Here is a 16311-nt window from a genome sequence, read left to right on the forward strand (position 1 = left end):
ATGAGACACAAAAAAATTTACTTTTTTTGTATGGATCAATTATGTGTGATAAAAATGAATAGCTAATTTAAAAATCTGAGTTGATAATAGAAAGTAAATTTTTGATAAAGATGAAAAAAGATTTTATATATAGGAAGAAAAATATAGTTGATGAGAAGGTAAATATATTATTTAATTTAATGGCAACAAAATTTATCGTATTATTTTACTCAATCCTACCCCTACCAAATTTAAAACATTGCTAAAATTTAAAATCCATATATATATATACACACGTTAGTTGGTTGGGTGTGTGGTTTCCCATATGAGAGACCAAGGATCGATTTCTCTCAAAAAGAAAAAAGAAAAAAAGAAAAAATGACCTAACAATAGCAGAAGATCAACAAAACAAGGTTAATAATATAACTTCCAAACACTAATTTGAAACGTAAAGTTTACCCCCAAAGACCCCCCACCTGCTGAACCTTCAACCTCCATTCTCACCGTAAATTCATGATATTCTAATTAAATTTTTATTGTGCTTAATTATTATTTTTTTCATCAATTTCTGTTGTTTATACTCAAATTTTATAATTTAAATATATTTTAATATAATACTTATGTGATTTAAAACAATTTCTTGTCGACGCATAAGTAAAGACTAATTTGATAATATTTTTAACGGAAAATGGTCAGAACTGTCCTTAACCAATTCGCTTTAGTGATCCTACCGTTAAAAATCTAGCCTATTTGTGCCCTCATTTCTAACGGGCTACTTATCAATAAAAAAAGGTTTTGTTAATTTCACGTAGCTATTTTTGACTGATCATTAAATATGACACCTCCAATCCATATTTCAGCCCATCCATTACCCATCCCGATCACCTGACCCATCAAAAACCCTTTTAGCCCCAAAACACCCGATTTCATATCATTTTTCACCTATTTCAAAAATCTGGACATTACTAATCAAAATAACAACTTCTCTATCATTTTGCAAGCCAGAAAGACAACAAAAATAGCGCATGACCATAGTATAAACTTTTTCCATTGCTTCAATTTCAACTCTATAAATTTGAAACTTTCTCCTCCAATGTAGATAGATTATTCAAATCTGCTGCTTTACTACCAACCATATCATCGACCGCCTCCTAAGCTTATTCCTTTCTCGAGAAGTGTATCTAATGAATTTTTTTGCTCGTGGATAAACATTTGTCACATGAGGTGGAAGTTCTTCATCGTGCCATTCCCAATAACGACAATCATTAGTCTCGTAACGAGGACGTTTATAGAATCTACGACCACCATTCATAGTCGTAGCAGTAAATAATGATTGGCTATCAGTCCACAATAACAAGCATGAAAGCCACTTGGGTCACGAGAAGAAGTAGAGGAAGATTCAGACATTTGAAGCAAAAAAAAAAAAAACTCCAATTTACCAAATTCCGAGTTAAGAGATGAAAGATGAGAGAGGAGAGAAGACAAAAATTGCAGTATTTAGCAGTATGAAAACTGATATGAAATCGGGTATTTTGGGGCTAAAAGGATTTTTGATGGGTCGGGTTGGTCTGGATAGGTAATGGATGGGCTTATATATGGATTGAGGTGTACCATATTTAATGACCAATCAGAAATGGCCGCATGGAATTAACAAAATCTTTTTTTTAATGATATGTAATCCGCTAGAAATGAGGGCACAAATAGGCTAGATTTTTAACGGTAGGGTCACTCTTAACAAAATAGATAGACAAAGAGCATTTATAGACTGAAAGTACTAGGTTAGGGGCCGTTCTAGCCCTTTTCGGTATTTTAAATAAAGGGGTGAAGGGATTAGATTAGTTTCAATAGCATTTAATAGATCGGTCCAAATTCACCATAAAATCAACAGTCTAATTTTAATTTATTCGGTTCAAAATTCAAACATACTGCATTAATCCCTAAAAAACATTCTCCTATAGTTTTGGGTCTGCAAATGTATTTATTTTTATTTCTTAGTAAAAGAAATTACTACTCCCTCTATTCCTGTGAATCTATTTTCTTTTTGGTCCGTTCCAAAAAGAATAAACCTTTTTTAAATTTGGTAACAATTTAGCTTAAAGTTATAACTTTACCCTTAATGATAAGCTTTTATAACCACACAAATACTCTTGGTCCCATTTGAACTTGTTTAGTACCACAAATTCAAAAAGTATTCATTTTCTACTTAAACTCCGTGCCTTGAGTTAAACAGTTTCAACTATATTTGTTTTTTGAAAGCGACGGAGGGAACGGCAGTTGAAAGCTTCAACCAGATAAACATATGCATCATTTGTCTTGTACTAAGAGCTAACAATGTTGTACCTTTTGCTCTGAAAGTGACTGTTGTTACAAGAAATTCCCAGTGTACTTAGCGTATTTTCTAATTTTGTCAGTTTTTCTTTGTCTTTTTTCTCTCCTTTCTCTCCATTGCTGCCTAGTGTAACCTTTGAGCAATTTCCTCTCTTTTTGTTGGTTCCTCTGTTTTCATTCATCCACTCAATGGCCTTTGAGTTTCCCTTTAATAAGCATCTCAGTTTTTCTGGGAAGATTTTATACCCCTTTTGTTTGTTTTACTCAATCCAAATTTCCAATCAAAGAAAAATCAAAGGAAATTCACTGTTTTTTGGTGGGTTTTATGTGTTTTTATTGTTTGGTTTAATGGTGTCTCCTAATGGAACATAATACAAGCTGAAAGGTACTTCCTTTTGCTCATATATGTGTTTCTTGATTGTTTCCTATTTTTTCTTGGAGGGTATCTTGCATAGTTTATAACACGAGCTTAAATGGAGAAACATGGTCAGTGAGGATTCGTATAGTCGAGACGTAGTTGTTGTTGTAGGGTAAGTTGCATAGTTTATAACATGAGCTTATATAGAGAAACGTAGTTAGTGAGGATTCATATAGTCCAGACGTAGTTGTTGTTGTAGGGTAAGCTGCATAGTTTATAACACGAGCTTAAATGGAGAAACGTAGTCAGTGAGGATTCATATAGTCGAGACGTAGTTGTTGTTGGAGGGTAAGTTGCATAGTTTATAACATGAGCTTAAATGAAGATGATCCATACAGTCGGGACGTAGTTCTTGTTGTTGTAGGGTATGTTGCATAGTTAAGATACACTATGGAATGTTTGGTATTGGTTAGAAAGATGGAATTGACATTTTTAAAGTTTTCCTAATCCAAATTTCCAACCAAGAAAATCAAAAGGAAATCACAGGTTCTTGGTGGGTTTTATGTGTTTTTCTTGTTTGGTTTATGGGATCTTTTGATGGAACATAGTACAAGCTGAAAGGTACTTCCTTTTTCACAGTTGTACTTTAAGGTCTGCTCATATTTATGTTTCTTGATTATGCCCTTTTTGTTCTTGGAGGGTATGTTGCAAAGTTGGAGTATTGACTTTGGAATATTGGGTTTTGGTTAGAAGAGATATTCGGAAATAGTCTCTCTACCTTCATAGGTAGGGGTACACATTACCCTCCCCAGACCCCACTTGTGGGATTCCACTGGGTTGTTGTTGTTGTTGTTGGTTAGAAGAGATGAAATTGACATTTTATTTACGAATTCTTGTTTATGACTTGTTCATGTTTAGTTAGAGTAACTTTAGAACTGAGTTTTGATTAGAAGAAGAATAAAGTTGATATTTGTAAAGTTCTAATGTTAACAGGTTTATGTATTTAATTTATTTAGTTTTGCCTTGTTTTGATCTCTTTTGATGGAGCAGATACTAAGGCGTTCAATGCTAGTTTTGTGAAACTTAAGTTCTTATTCAAATCTAAGGTTCTTTTTCTGTTTTGTTCTTTTCCCCTTCTGATGAAATGCAGTTTAAGTATCTAGAGATGTTCTTTTGGTGTGAAGTACGTGACTTGTGCAATTCATAGTTTTGATGTTTTATATATTTGTTTTATTTGTGTGATTGCAGACATCTGTTGAGGAAATGACTATATTTAAAGCAACACAGTAAGGTATTTGAAACTTGAGTTTTTATTCGAAGGATTTCGTGTGGTAGAATCATCACATTATTGGTATTGAACTTTCTCTTTTGTTTGCTCTCATTTAGGTGGTTTGATATTCTAATCTGAGCGAATATGTCCATGTCACTCGAGGACCTCCTCGCAAAGGAAGGATTCAATAAGAGGATGTCAAAAACAGTGCCTAGAGCTTCATCCGGAACAAAGGCAAGACGTGAACCTATTTACACACTTCAAGAACCTCATAAACTTGTGTCTTCATCAGGTGGCATGACAAAATCTGCTATCCCGTGGCATGACTTGAAAGATAAGACCCCGAGAGTCAATTTTGCAGATAGGAGGCAAAAGAAGGAAAGTAAGCACAGAATGGGCTCGTGCGATCTATCATCGGATGTTAAGAGAATAAGCATTAGTTCTTTTGATGAATTGCTAGCTGCTGATGCTTCTCAAAGCAATGAGATAGTTGAGATTGGAGAGCGAAATGGTTCGAGATACAATCATATATACTCAAATCAAACTTACAGAAATAGGAGTGGTGAAGGCAGGTCTTCTAGCAGAAGTGAGGAAGCAGAAGGAAAGCGACAATCCTTCGGAAAAGATACAAAAGCAACAACAAAATGTCTCAATAATTCTGGTAAACTTCTTTCAGATTATCAGAAACATATTGAACAGCCTGAGACCTCCTACAGCAGATCAACTAGAAGTTCGCTAACCAACAAAAGTTATGATGCAATCAGAAGCCTAAAAAAAGCTGAAATTGAGCACACTGCAGTTATTCCTGCTCTTGATGAAGTTGCTGTTCAGGCTGTAATCTCTATCTTGAGTGGATACATAAAACGTTTTCTCGTAGATGAGGATTTTAGGACATCACTTCGTCACAATAGTTTCGCTTCCCTTAATTTTGTTGGACTAGAAGAAGGCCTCAATACTGAAAGCAAGGTCCTAGCCACTCTTGAACAAGCTATTGAAACAGTAGAAAGAGCTGCAGAGGATTGTGCGAACGAAAAAGAACTTAAGAAAGCCTCACTTCAGCTTAGTGTAATTACAGGGTTGAATTCAAACAATTTACGAGATGGATTTACTTCTGGTATTCCCAATTTTAAATTAGCAGCTTGTGCTCATCTGTATCTCAGTGTCATATATAAGATACAGAAGAAGGATCGTATAGCTGCAAAGCACATACTGCAAGTTTTCTGTGATTCACCTTTTCAGGCAAGGACTAATTTGTTGCCTGATTTGTGGGATCACATCTTTTTTCATCATTTATCAAATTTGAAGGCCTGGTTTGATTCAGAAGCTAATTTTCTCGGTGGTCTACATAATAAGTCAACGAAGCTGAAGTTTCTTGAAAAAATGTACAATGAAAATCTGGATAAAGGTACTTATAAGTTTGCACTTTACTACAAGGAATGGTTAACAGAAGGGGCTGACATTCCGTTACTTCCTTCTATTGAAATTCCTTCTGTATCTGTTCAGTATGAAGGTTCCTTTAGTAACACTTCCCACTTAAGTAGTACTGTTGGCAGTTTCTCACCTCAGCCAGTGGTCAGCAAAAAGTTGTATGATGAAGTGTTCTGTCATTCACATAAACTAGAAAATGAATCAGAGGAGCACCGGGAAGAAAGCTATGAAGTTAGTGTGAGGAGGCCTTCTAGTTTTGCTGCCGAAAACCTGGTAGCATTGAAATACTCTGCTGAAGTGATTAAGCGTATAGATCATGATGTTGAGCCTGGTGCTATAGTTGATTCAGTAAGTGTTGAATACATAACTTCAAAAGAAACATAGATCGTTATTAGGCAAAAATGTGCAAATATGTGTACATTTTGTTGGTTAAATCCTGGCTAAGTTCCGTCCCACATTTGGCCAGTGAGATTTGAAGCAAATAAAATACTTTATGGTCCATTTGACACGATAAAATGTTTTAGGTTATGGTTGTAATTTTTGGGATGTTTGTTTTTGAACTAATGACATAGACTTCTTTGCTCCTGTAATCCAACATAATCTTGGTTTCTTCTAAATCTACTTTGTAAACCTACTTGTACTTCTATCAATACTTTTGAAGCAGTTTCAGTATTGTTGTTCCTTCCGTCTTCGATGCTATTTTTAAATGCTTCACTTAGGTGTGGATGTAGCTCATGATTTTATCTCTTTCCAATTCTCAATTACAGTTCTGTAAACTTGAAATGTATGATAAGATTTATGAATGTAAACATACGTGCCTTTTCTTTTGTCGTTGGTCTTACCAAATTAAGATATGCAGTTCAATCTGTTCTTGTTAAATAGTGTCAATGATTAGTAAAGTAAATGTGAAAGTTGTCGGATCAGTTTAGTAGTTTTCACTTTTCTGTGCATTTCTAGATCTAGTGAGTTAGGATCTATGCTTGCCAAATATTATTATTTCCCCTTTCAGATTTTATATTACATAAGACAAGTTACACTCTGTGGAGTTCTTTTGTGTAGTATGGTGCATCAACAGGGGATGCAGAGGGTGTTTCCGGAGTGAATTCTCCAGAAGAAAAAAATTTAATGGAAACATTTGGAAACTCTGATCTGAAGGAAACAACTCCGTTGAAGTCGAACATGCCAGAATCGTTTGCACCTGCAAATCTGACCGAGTTCATATTCAACAGGATAGCGAAAGCAGCTTTTGAGCGAAAGGAGACTGAAGATTCTATCATCGATGCTGCTCCTCCTCTTCTTCTATTCTCGGAAGTTGCTTTGGCTCTTGATTGCACGGTAACATTCTAAACTCTTTGTTCTCCTCAATTATTAGAAGAGGAGCTATACTTTTTACTTTTTCATTATGATCTCACCATTTTACTTTGAAAATGCAGCCAACTGAGGCACTGCTTCCTGCTCAAGGTAGGTGAAAATCATCTTTGAGAGTGTTTCCTTTACATTCAGTAATTTATTAAATAGTTATGATGATGCTTTGAAAATATTTAGGAGTCGATTATGAAGATTATGTTGGAAGATCTTCCGCCAACATACCACAGGAATTTATCTGCCCTTTGACTGGACTTCTTTTTGAAGATCCAGTTACCCTAGAGACTGGCCAAACCTTTGATAGAGCATCTATTACTAGCTGGTTTTCTAAAGGAAATAGAACATGTCCAGTAACGCGAAGATTGTTAGAATGCCAAAGTGTACCCCGTACTAACTTCACTTTGAAGCGTGTTATCACCAATTGGAAGTCCGAACATTGGAGGCGTCTTCTGACCTATTTCTCTAAAGCAGCAGGCGATTCAGGGAAACATCGTTGGTTAAAGAATGAAATAGTTGTTTCCGTGTTGCAACAACTTCTTATTGTTTTAAATCAGGATGAAAGAAGAGAAACTCTAGAGCAGCTTATATCCCTCGGAAGCTTACAGTTTCTGATCCAGAGATTTAATTGTGGAAAGTTGAGGGAGAAGATACGTGTTTCTGGGATTCTTTGCTCTTGCATTGAAGCTGACAATAATTGTAGAAATGTAGTTGCCGGAAATGTTGACAAGATGTGTCTGCTTAATCTTCTTCGGAATGAAGAGTTGGAATTGAGAAGAAATGCCTTTTCACTCCTGACTGAACTCATTTGCCTTAACAGGTACTTGGTTTTCCTTTTTGGGAAATTTGAATATTAGATTATACCAAACATATAGTTAGATGAAACTTGTTTTGCACTTAAGCAGTCCGAAATACTATATATTTGCTGGACTATGATGCAGTCTTAGTGGGGGAATGATAACACGTTGATTTAGTTAACGCTGTTCTGCGCTCCCATGTTTCAGGAGAAAAGATGCAAAGTTCTTCATAAAAGGCATTCACAAGGATAACATAGTCAAAACAATGAATGATTTACTGATGTATCTCCAGGATTGTCCATGTGAACAGAGATCCATGGTTGCTGTGCTGCTCCTACACTTTGATCTTCTAGTAGGTTTCAATTTAAATATTTCTCTAAACGAAGTTCATGAACGCTCTCATATTCTTCGACGATACTGCTTATGTCCAATTCAGTTTCTTTGAGCTTGTTGCTGCAGGAGTTTTGATATTGGATAATTTATTAAGTGAATATCAAAGGCACTTAGAGAAACACCTTCTCTTGTTTCTCAATTCTCTTATATACATATGTTTCTTTGCTGAACCACAGTTTTTTTTCCGCTTGAGCTCGTAGATTGCATGTCAAACTCAGTCAGCAGATTAGGCTCTGCTCTTCTAGACATCCGGTGATTTGGATTTTCTTAATTGGATATTCCCCCTAAACTGCATGCTAATACCAATCAGGTTACTAGGTTGTGTTTCTAAAGACCTACAATATCTCAAAATAAATTTGGACTTAGCCAAAACCATAACATAATGGAAGAAAATGATGTATATAGGCAACTAGTTGAGATCATGACTGACTTCTTGTTGTTATAGTTTGATTAGGCCCGGATGGGGAGAAGTCTGAGATTTGGAGAATTTCGAGTTTTAGAGGAATCTTAATTTTTCCTTAAAAAACAAATTATATACCAGCATTGGAATGAAATGTAATGTGTTCGACTAAAACAGAATCTTTATATATGAATCAATATACCCTATAGCAAACCCCATCTAGTTTGTGATTGAGGAATAGTCGTTGTAGTTTTTGTCACTTGTTTAAAAGACAACTGTGACGCCCTAGGCAAATCCCACATCGATAAAACACGAGAGAGATACTGGGTAATAAGTAAATAGGCCTTAGACCCTAGTGACGCGTTTTAAAGCCGTGCGGGCCCTAGGCCCAAAGCGGATATATACTAGTGGTCTGGGCTGTTACATATGGTATAGTCCCTAAGAAGGGGGAGGGGGGGTGTATGTGACGCCTGTTAGGACCGAAAAAATCAGGTGTCATGCGGAAGCTAGCAAAGCAAATCTTGAACGACGATAAGTCACTACTCTCAAGCCCCTATGACTACATTGTGGATGCTGCTGAATGAGAAGGACAGATCTTCAATTTATAGAACTCCAAACCTTTTCCTACAAGAAAAAGGACTAGCCAAGTATAGGAGAATTATAATTTCCTTCTAAGGAAAATTCAATTAAGGTAATTATATTGCCCTTTCCTTCAACAAATAGGAAAACCAAATATGGTAAGAAAATTATGGCAAACACCTAACAATTCTCCCCCTTGGCCGGAATTTTCTGACAAAATAAACTTGATCCACCTTCTTCACATAACCTTCAACAAGTCGCATATCCAAATCTCCACCACAAGGTTTGTCTCAACGTGCGTAGCACACCGGTCAAATTTCTCAGAAAAAAAATCACGATTATGGACATAATGCTGGGTATGTGCTAATATCGACAAATCCTATATCGACAAAATACGGGAGAGATGCTGGGTATATAAGTAAGCAGACCTTAGACTCTAGTGACGCATTTTAAAGCCGTGCGGGCCCTAAGCCCAAGCGGACAATATCACTAGTGTGCTGGGCTGTTACAACAACAAAATTTTTAAGGTCAATGTCATTTCGAGTCTAGGAACTAATTTTGTATTTGAATCTTACAGGCAGACACAAAAATGCCCAACACATACAGAGATGATGCTGTTGATGCTATGACTATGGCCTTAGAAAGCAGCTTATCGGATGAAAGGAGCAGAGAAATATGTTGCAAAGCACTCCTTATTCTGGGAGGACATTTTTCTTTCTCGGGTAAGATTATGACAGAGGATTGGATCCTAAAACAAGCTGGATTTCTTGAAGGTTTTGACGTGGAATATCCTGATGACGAAGAGAATAAACTGGTTGATGCAACTGTTATGACGGTAAGTTTTCTTCTTTTTTCCTGACTGAATTCATCTAAGAGATCATTTCATCGAAATACAAAATTATATGGACTTACACCAGTAGTTACACCAATACCACTTCGGACTAATTGAACTTAGGACCAGCCAAAAATTTCTATACCCCATCTTTGTACCGTCTTTTTGTGGTATTTATAATTGCCTCATAATACTCTAATAAACTGAGTCATTTACATTCCCTCATTCTCTGAGCATTGTGAACTTCATATGGTGTAGCAAATAATATTGTCTTCCTATGATTGTAAAGTGTAAACTGAAGCGCGAAAATTGTTAGATGGAGGACGAAGAAGAAGAGGCGAGGAAAAAGTGGTTGGTAAATGCATCCGCATTACTCATTGGTAGTGGCAAGAAGTCATTTGTGGAGGCTCTTTCAAAGTGTTTAGGTTCTGGAAACTCAGAATTGGTTAGGATTTGTCTAACCACAGTTGCATGGTTAAGCTCAGCACTCGCTTCACTGACTGACTCGGAGTTTGAACTATCTGCATTTTTGGCTATTATCAGTCAGCTGATAGAATGCTTACAACATGGTGATTTGGTTGAACATAAGGTTTTAGCTTCAATGTCTCTTCTCAACTTCAGCAAGATTCTAGGTTAGTCCTTTAGCTTCTGTTAAGACCTTTAAATAGCTGCAAAATGTTGTTTTGGTTATACATATTTCAGTTTCTAGATAGTTTAGTAGTTAATGAGACTGAAATTGGAGTTTGTAGACTAAAGTCACTAAAGTTTCCACTATAGCAGTAAATTTATAGAACTATCTATTATCACATTAAAGTAACTGATATTTACCCATTATAGCGGTAAAGTCACTTAATTTTACCCATTCTAAAGACAAAACTTACCCATCAAGGTGACTTTACGATTATAGCAGGTAATTTTTTTGACTTTTTATTGTTATAAGTAAGTAACAGTCATTTATTCTAATGTAACTAAAAATAGTATTGCGACCTCCATTTCAAACAAAATAAAGTTTTGTGACATTGCTTTTGTAGTGGTAAGGTTTAACAATAACAACAACAATAAACTCTGTATATTTTTACAAGTGGGATCTGGGAAGGTAGTGTATACGCCATACCTTACCCCTTACCTAGAAAGTAGAGAGGCTGTTTCCGATAAACCCTCGACATAGTGGTAAAGTTTAGTTACTATAATATGACAAAATAATTTTGTGACTTTACTGTTATAGTGGATAAGGTTCAGTGACTGTACGTGCAATTTACCTGTCAGAACTGAGAAGAGAACATATATTTCATCACTTTCCTCAAGGGGTTGGTATACATGGACAAAGAAAAAAGGATAAGCGCTGCTAGTGTGGGCATAATGCTCTAAAAATTTACTTGTCAGTAGATAAGAAAATTCTGATTCTTAAAAATGGTTTGAACCTCACACTTGTTGATTATTTGATTTCTGTCTATTTTTATTTGGCTATTTAATTCTAAGGTTTTGCTCCTAGAATGTAGGGTCTTACTGATGATGATAGCAGAGGATATTGCTGGTCCTCTAGAAAGCCTTGTTGAAATTACATGGGCAGCAAAAGAACTTTATGCCATAATTTTCTGCAGCTAGAGGCGGAAACTGAGGACAAAAGAATTACTCAATTTACTGTAAAATCTTTTTCCTTTATTTATCTGTTTCTTCTCAAAATATGCTAGCCGAGTGTCTATCGGAAATAGCTTCTCTGCCCTTCCAAGGTAGGGATAAGGCTACATACATTTTACCTTCCCCATACCCCACTCGTGAGAATTCATGGGTTTGTTGTTGTTGTTCTCAAAATATTTAAGGTATGCGTACATAAGATTCAATGTGGTCTGATTCTTCTCGGATCCCATGCACGTGAGCTTAGTGCACCAGGTTGCCCGTTATCTATTTCTTCTCAAAGAAAAAGGAGAAAGCTTGAGTGGTTAATTGTAAATCATGTGAATAAACAAGATGAATGACTTTTAGTCTACTTGCTTTTCAACTCTTTCTATTTCTTGTTTAGCCACTTATAGTGATGGTACTTCATTTTCTGAAATCACAGTGTTACTTCTTTGTTCTGAAATCATACTGTTAGGGTGCAGCCCTTCCCCGAATTCTGTGTGAATACGAAATGCTTGTGCATCGGGCTGCCCTATTATAGTGTTACTGCTTTCCTTGATTCCTTTGATAAGTCTTTGATGTATTTTGCACATTATTAGACACTATAATATGATCTTTCTGTAGCATAATTCAAGTTCCTTTGACTATAATTTTCTTGGGGGTATTATTACTTTTAGCTTGCGCTAGAAACTATTTACATTTCGTAGCTGAAAAAGAATATAAAATTTGTATAATTTTTGTATATAGCATACATAATGTATATATATACAAAAATATATACTAATTTTATACATTTTTCAGCTATTATTTTTATGGCGGCTTTACAATGTCATTTTTTCAATTTTTTTCTTTGTTATTACCACTACAGCTTTCAACTTAGGAAGAAAACTATCTTGTATTTTATATTTGAAAATCATTTATTCGATTAAATTAAATTTGTAGTTTGAAGAGTTTTTTTTTTAATTTATTTTTAAGGCTCTAAAAGTTAAGAGTGAAGGATTCACACAATCAGTCCACCACATTTCTTGATTAAAAAATTCCAATCTTTTTTATTTCAACAAATTTTCATTTTATCTTGAAATAAGAAGGGGGGAAAATACTGAAAAGTAGAGTAAATTGGAGCACGAAATGAGTAATATAATATATAATTACAATTTTGATAGATGTGCCAAATTATTGCTGATACACAACATTTTACATATAGAAAGAGTAATGTAGTAAATAATATAATACAAGATTTGGAATTAAGCATTAAGTCTTTATTTTTACTCCTCCTCCTTGGACAGCTTAATCACCTGAAATTAATTAACATAATGCAGCATTAGGCACTACAGTATTCAGAAAAGAAGGAAATACTTCACCAATTAGAAAAAATAATTTTAATCGTTTTACGATTTTTGCGTGTCAAACTACTTTTTGTCCAAGTAGTTAGAAGTTCGAAAGGAGATATTATAAGATATATTTTAACCGAAAGAATTTTCAAATTTTATACATGTAGAATTTAAAACTTGCTACTATAATAGAAAACATGAATTATAGCCTGTTTGACCAAGTTTTGTTTTGGCCAAAAATACTTTTTTTTGGCCAAAAACACTTTTGACAAAAAATTGAGGTGTTTGGCCAAGCTTTTGGAAGGAAAAAAGTGCTTTTGAGGAGAAGCAGAAGCAGTTTTGGAGAAGCACAATTAAGTAGCTTTTCTCAAAAGTACTTTTGGTGATAAGCACTTTGTGTTTGACTAATTAGTTTGAAAAACACTTCTGAGCAGCAATTAGTGTTTGGCCAAACTTTAAAAAACTGTTTCAAAAAACACTTCTCAAAATAAGTTGATTTTTGCAGCTTGGCCAAACGGGCTATTAATCTAAATATTCGTCAATCCATCCGCTTAAATAAAAAATAATCGACGAATATATAATATATTCATAATTCACGTGTAATATGTGTATAAGTGTCTATAGTCTAGGATACCTGCTAGAAAAAATAAACAATAAATTTGCTAAGCTATTTATGTAAAGATCACTTTTATAGTCGGACGGATTTACTCTAACCGGTATATATAGATTATACACTGAGTATATGCGATTATATACATATTCTATATGAATTATAGATATATTCATCTGTCAATAACTTTTAATTTAAGGGGTTGGGTGAGGCTCTTTGAATTAATTTTTTAATTCTTCTTAAACGAAAGGAAGGTGTGGAGGTAGTCGAGCATTTTTCTGCTTCATATCGGGGGTGAGACTAGTTTGATAGGGTTGGTCTTAGATAATTAGATCTCAATATTGCGTTCACATTATCCTTCCGTTTTTCATAGCACCAACCTTATTTACTGGTTATTATTATTGCATTTCATCAATTTTCTAGTTCTTATGATGCTGTAATTATTTCTATGGTTTCTTTTGATGGTACTTATATATTGTTTTTTCTCGTCTTTTTCGTCTTCTTGAGCCAAGGTACTATCAGAAACAACCTTTCTATTCTATCGAGGTAGGGGTAAGATTTACGTACATATTATCCTCTCCATATCCTACTTATGAAATTTTACTACGTGTTAAACAGATAAAAATGACCAAAGGAAGTTATGCTAGAAAGAAGTAGGAGAAGAAGCGATTGACAACTTACTTGCAAACCCTTGCAAGGGCTATTAACATCACAATAAGATCCAACAGAGATCAAATCAAAATAGTACTTATCCTCTGCATATTTATAGCAAGGGCAACTAGTACCAAGTATGCTCTTGAATGTTGGGCAGCATGGATCAATTTTAGTTGTGTTGACCATGCACTTGTCAATCTTTGCTTCGTCACTAGCTGAGCAGCTCGAACTTGGGGTGGGAGGGGGTGGGGATGGTGGTGGAGGTGGAGGTGAGCATGGTGGTGGAGGTGGAGGCGGACATGGACGTGGCTGTGGAGGAGGGCATGGATAAGGCCGTGGCCACGGGAATGGCCATGGTAAATAACATGGAATGTCCCATGGCCAGAGCTGTAACTCATTCCTATCATTGGCTACGGCCATTTCTCTGGCCACAACCAGTTGTTGGTGGCTGCAAAATAAAATTGCAGCCACCATTAACATGAGCATATTCTTCATGGTTGTCATTTTTTCACTGAATTTTTTTGTGGTACATATGATTCATCTATATATAGATAAATTATTTGTGTTACTATGGTAGGAAGGATTTGATATTTTAGGTATAGGATGTACCACATGTATCACATGCAAAAGAAGTTAAATAATCAAGTCCTTTCAAAATGGCCAAGTGATAAGTATTATTGGATAATGAAAAAAAAAATGACAAGATAAAAAAGCTAGACCATACCCCTATTTTCCTGAATTTTCAAGGTTATGAATCTATTTTGTGATATTTTTATAGTACTCATTCATTTGATGTTTTGCTCTTTCTAGTTCGGCAAACTCTACCTAAAAGAATATTAAGGTTATGGTTCCTTAAAAAAAATAGTTTCCATTAGAATAAATGTACAAACATTAAAATGATACTAAAAATTTCTTGGGCTCACATCGTTAAATTAGTCATAGTAAAAGTAGTTGGTAACTAACATTACTTTCACCTTTTTTATTTTAGTTTATTAATCATTCAAATTAAGTGTAAGAGTCTAATCCTTATAAACATGTTTAATTTTCACGATTAAATAACTCAAGGTCTCTGGCCTACATGACCTGACCAATTTGTCAGACACTCGTTATCTATTTTTATTGTTCAAATATTTGACAATCCAAAAAATAATTGTTCAAACTCTTTGATAAATGATGTAATATTATTCAAATTAAGTGTACGAGGCTATTCTGACAACTAATTAGTCATAAACAGAAATAACAACCTACATAGACATGTTGAAAACATAATTTATAGTACCAATATTATTTAAAGCAAGAGGTCAAGTTATTACGCCAAAATAACAGGGAAAAAATGTCATGTTATTTGTACATCATGCCCTTTTATAATTTTGAATTTAAGAAAATAATTTTTTTTATCTCTTATATATAAAAGATAGATCACTTACGTGTAAAAGTAAATCTCATATCTATGTGTTCGACATAAAAAATACAATCATTTATATATATATATATATATATATATAAAGCGGGAAAAATAGGAGATGGCTTGACACCTTTCTTTGGTCAAGGTTCCTATTTACCTATTTTCTCAGTTTTTTTATTTTTTTCCTCGGATAAACACTCCTGTCCATTACTACCATGGCAAACTTTCGGTTAATTGGCTCAAAAGTTATAGTCCTTATTTAAAGTCTTTAATTTGCCATCAATACTATGTAACCGAAGAAACCTATAGAAGATTCACAGTCAAATAATAATGCTTATTTGAGAGCTCTTTCTGAATGTTATATAAAAAGGCTTACCCTATGTTCCATAGGCATTCCATGAAGATTTAAGGAGAATGAAACTTAAACAGGAGGCTCCTATGTTAGAGTGATTTGGGTTCTCTTGAAAATTCAAATGACAATTTGTCAAGTTTTTTGCTGCTTCTATTACTCTAATTCATATTTTTGATATTTTTTTCCTTAGTGACTCTAAATTGATGTTCTTGTTCAAGTGACTCTAAACTTCTTGATTAATCGTAATTGATATAACAAATTAGGACTAGGAAGGAATGACCCCTCTTTTCCTATTACAATAAACTTTACAATTTGTTCTGGTTCATCTATATGACTAAGTTGTTGCGTGTCCGAAACTGAAATGATGCCTTTTTGGGCATAAAATACGTTTATACAGTTAAAAAAAGTTATATTTCTACCTAAAACGTAGTATAATACTGCGTTTTACAACAATTTGGGCTCACCAAATAAGTGTTCTGCAGGACTGACATTTGTTTGTTAGTGTAAAACGCAGTATAATACTACGTTTTACTTAAACGTAGTATTATACTGCGTTTTACACTAACTTTTGGGCCCACCAATAAGTGTTCTGCGGATAACTGACATAACAATAATT

The 16311-nt window shown here is 34.6% G+C and overlaps 2 protein-coding genes across 4 annotated transcripts; one reads left to right on the forward strand and one right to left on the reverse strand.

The window, feature by feature from the left end:
• The first annotated feature begins 2379 nt into the window (after positions 1-2379).
• On the forward strand, positions 2380-11750 carry LOC107776110 (putative E3 ubiquitin-protein ligase LIN-1). Of its 3 annotated transcripts, none has more exons than XM_016595936.2 (10): positions 2380-2692; positions 3914-3956; positions 4052-5711; positions 6423-6698; positions 6797-6824; positions 6909-7545; positions 7730-7874; positions 9472-9729; positions 10043-10358; positions 11219-11750. In XM_016595936.2, the coding sequence occupies exons 3-10, from the start codon at positions 4080-4082 to the stop codon at positions 11329-11331; spliced, it is 3405 nt and encodes a 1134-aa protein (XP_016451422.1). In that variant the 5' UTR covers positions 2380-2692; positions 3914-3956; positions 4052-4079; the 3' UTR covers positions 11332-11750. The 3 variants fall into 3 exon arrangements, with proteins under 3 accessions (XP_016451422.1, XP_016451423.1, XP_075093644.1); XM_075237543.1 differs by lacking the exon at positions 2380-2692 and adding an exon at positions 3160-3286; XM_016595937.2 differs by lacking the exon at positions 11219-11750 and having other exon boundaries at positions 10016-10179.
• A 709-nt stretch (positions 11751-12459) lies between these two features.
• LOC107776111 (uncharacterized) lies at positions 12460-14481 on the reverse strand. Its single transcript, XM_016595938.2, has 2 exons — positions 13966-14481; positions 12460-12638 (listed from the first exon to the last, which is right to left on the reverse strand). The coding sequence occupies exons 1-2, from the start codon at positions 14440-14442 to the stop codon at positions 12609-12611; spliced, it is 507 nt and encodes a 168-aa protein (XP_016451424.1). The 5' UTR covers positions 14443-14481; the 3' UTR covers positions 12460-12608.
• Between the last annotated feature and the right edge of the window lie 1830 nt (positions 14482-16311).

Source organism: Nicotiana tabacum, chromosome 18 (assembly GCF_000715075.1).
Source record: "Nicotiana tabacum cultivar K326 chromosome 18, ASM71507v2, whole genome shotgun sequence".
Lineage (NCBI taxonomy): Eukaryota > Viridiplantae > Streptophyta > Magnoliopsida > Solanales > Solanaceae > Nicotiana > Nicotiana tabacum.